This window comes from Pseudomyrmex gracilis, unplaced genomic scaffold, assembly GCF_002006095.1.
Source record: "Pseudomyrmex gracilis isolate BER0280 unplaced genomic scaffold, ASM200609v1 scaffold_2088, whole genome shotgun sequence".
In the NCBI taxonomy this organism is placed as follows: domain Eukaryota; kingdom Metazoa; phylum Arthropoda; class Insecta; order Hymenoptera; family Formicidae; genus Pseudomyrmex; species Pseudomyrmex gracilis.
The window spans coordinates 1-1,740 of record NW_018022672.1 but is presented as its reverse complement, the minus strand read 5'-3'; the positions used below and the strand labels follow the sequence as shown (position 1 = coordinate 1,740).

Sequence of the window (1,740 nt, the reverse complement as noted above, 5' to 3'; positions counted from 1 at the left end):
TAAAATATTTTTAAACATTATTTAAATATTAAGAATAAAAAATAAAACACTATACTAGATTTGTATAATTAGCGTTAAATTTTCTTTAAAACATCAAAAATAAAAACTAGTAAGGCAATATTATAATAGTTATGTTTATATATAAATATATACATATATCTTAATATATATATTTCTTGTGTGCGTAAAAATGTGGGTTTATGATACCAGTCGCACATGATTGTATCGTTATTCGACACAATCAATTTGACGTCTACAAAGCTCAAAGAATTTCCATCCTGCATCTGAATCGTGAACTTCAATCTGTCATTATATTCGTTGAAATTATCCAAACGATAATTTAAGTCGTTGGCGGGCACGGTTAAAATAATAAATAAGAATTATTATAGGAATGATAGACAGAGCTCTGTTGTTGTCCCATCCTGTGTTTCAAGCAAAAAATATAAATAATAGACAAAGTAAATATCCCCGAGACATCCAGTGATTATCCAGTGGACATTTATATTTTTTATACTACATAACAATTCTAAAGTACATTAAATATCTTATATAATTAAAAGTACTCATGTATACATAGTAAGTTTTCATACAATACATTTATGATATCTTAAAATATCCTGTATATGTCCTGAGCTGTCTTGGATAATTCTAAGGATGTCTTATGCTGTATGAATTTATATTTTATATATTAAATACCTGAATATCATCTGGATGACGTATTCCTATCCATGGTAAATGAAACAACCATATTCTTACGATTGGATAGTATTGATCAACTATTTCCAATATTTTGTTCCATACTTCGTCTAAGAAATATAAGAATACACTGTCAAATTTTATAAGATAAAGTCTATTCTGTTCGGTTTTTCGAAAATTGAGATTGAGACAATATTATATAAATACAAAATAAGATGTATATCAAAATATGTTTTTATGACATTTGAGGTTTATTTTAGAAGAAATATTAAAGAAATTTTAATAATTTATTACAAAAACATAAAGTATATCGTCAGTTTATATCTTTATGTTTACTGTTTGCAAATATATAGTTACATTTACAGTTTAAAGATTAAAAAATATTGCAAATACTTATTATTTTTTATACATACAGAGAGAAGATTAAGAGCAGTTACATTAAATCAAATTTTTTCCTTACCAATTGACACGTTGAAGAGAAGTGAGTTTCCTAATACTGGTAAAGGTGGCGGTCCCGGAAGAAGATTTAGAAGTCGTCCTTTTTTTCCATAATGTACATAATAATGATGTATTGATACAAGAAGTATAATAACCAATACTACAATAATAATCATTGTTTTGTGACGTTATACGTTTACTGTGTTTTCTCTTGTAGTATACGTTCTTTTAGATCTTCTTAGGTGATATGATACTACAAAGTTATTTTATGTTTTTTATATTAAAAATAACTGTCGTTATTTTTAATACAAACTGTCGTTATCCTAAACACACAAAATATAAACAATATAAAAAATAATATGTTTTTATAGAAAAAGTAATAATTAAATTAATATAAAATAATAATAATATTAAATTAAAAAATAATAATATTAAGAATAAGTTAAGATATCAAGAGGCACGGTAGTGCCTCGCGCCAAGTTCACGCGCAACGAAGTGGCGCTCGAACTGCGCGAGCACGCCGTGACTCTTATATACGCGAAAATGAGGTTTTTCAGTGGAGGGGAGATTTTTAATCAGCTATTTCTTAATAACGACTGAACCGAT

At 26.7% G+C, this 1,740-nt stretch overlaps 1 protein-coding gene across 1 annotated transcript in view; it reads right to left on the bottom strand.

Moving 5' to 3' along the window:
- Positions 1-1,458, bottom strand: part of LOC109862624 (cytochrome P450 4C1-like) — a 15,187-nt gene extending 13,729 nt beyond the window's left edge. The window contains exons 1-2 of the mRNA XM_020442715.1: positions 1,157-1,458; positions 697-806 (exon numbers count right to left, since the gene is read on the bottom strand). Of these exons, the coding sequence (XP_020298304.1) occupies positions 697-806; positions 1,157-1,310 (264 nt within the window). The 5' untranslated portion in view covers positions 1,311-1,458. The remainder of the gene's footprint in view (positions 1-696; positions 807-1,156) is intronic.
- Between the last annotated feature and the right edge of the window lie 282 nt (positions 1,459-1,740).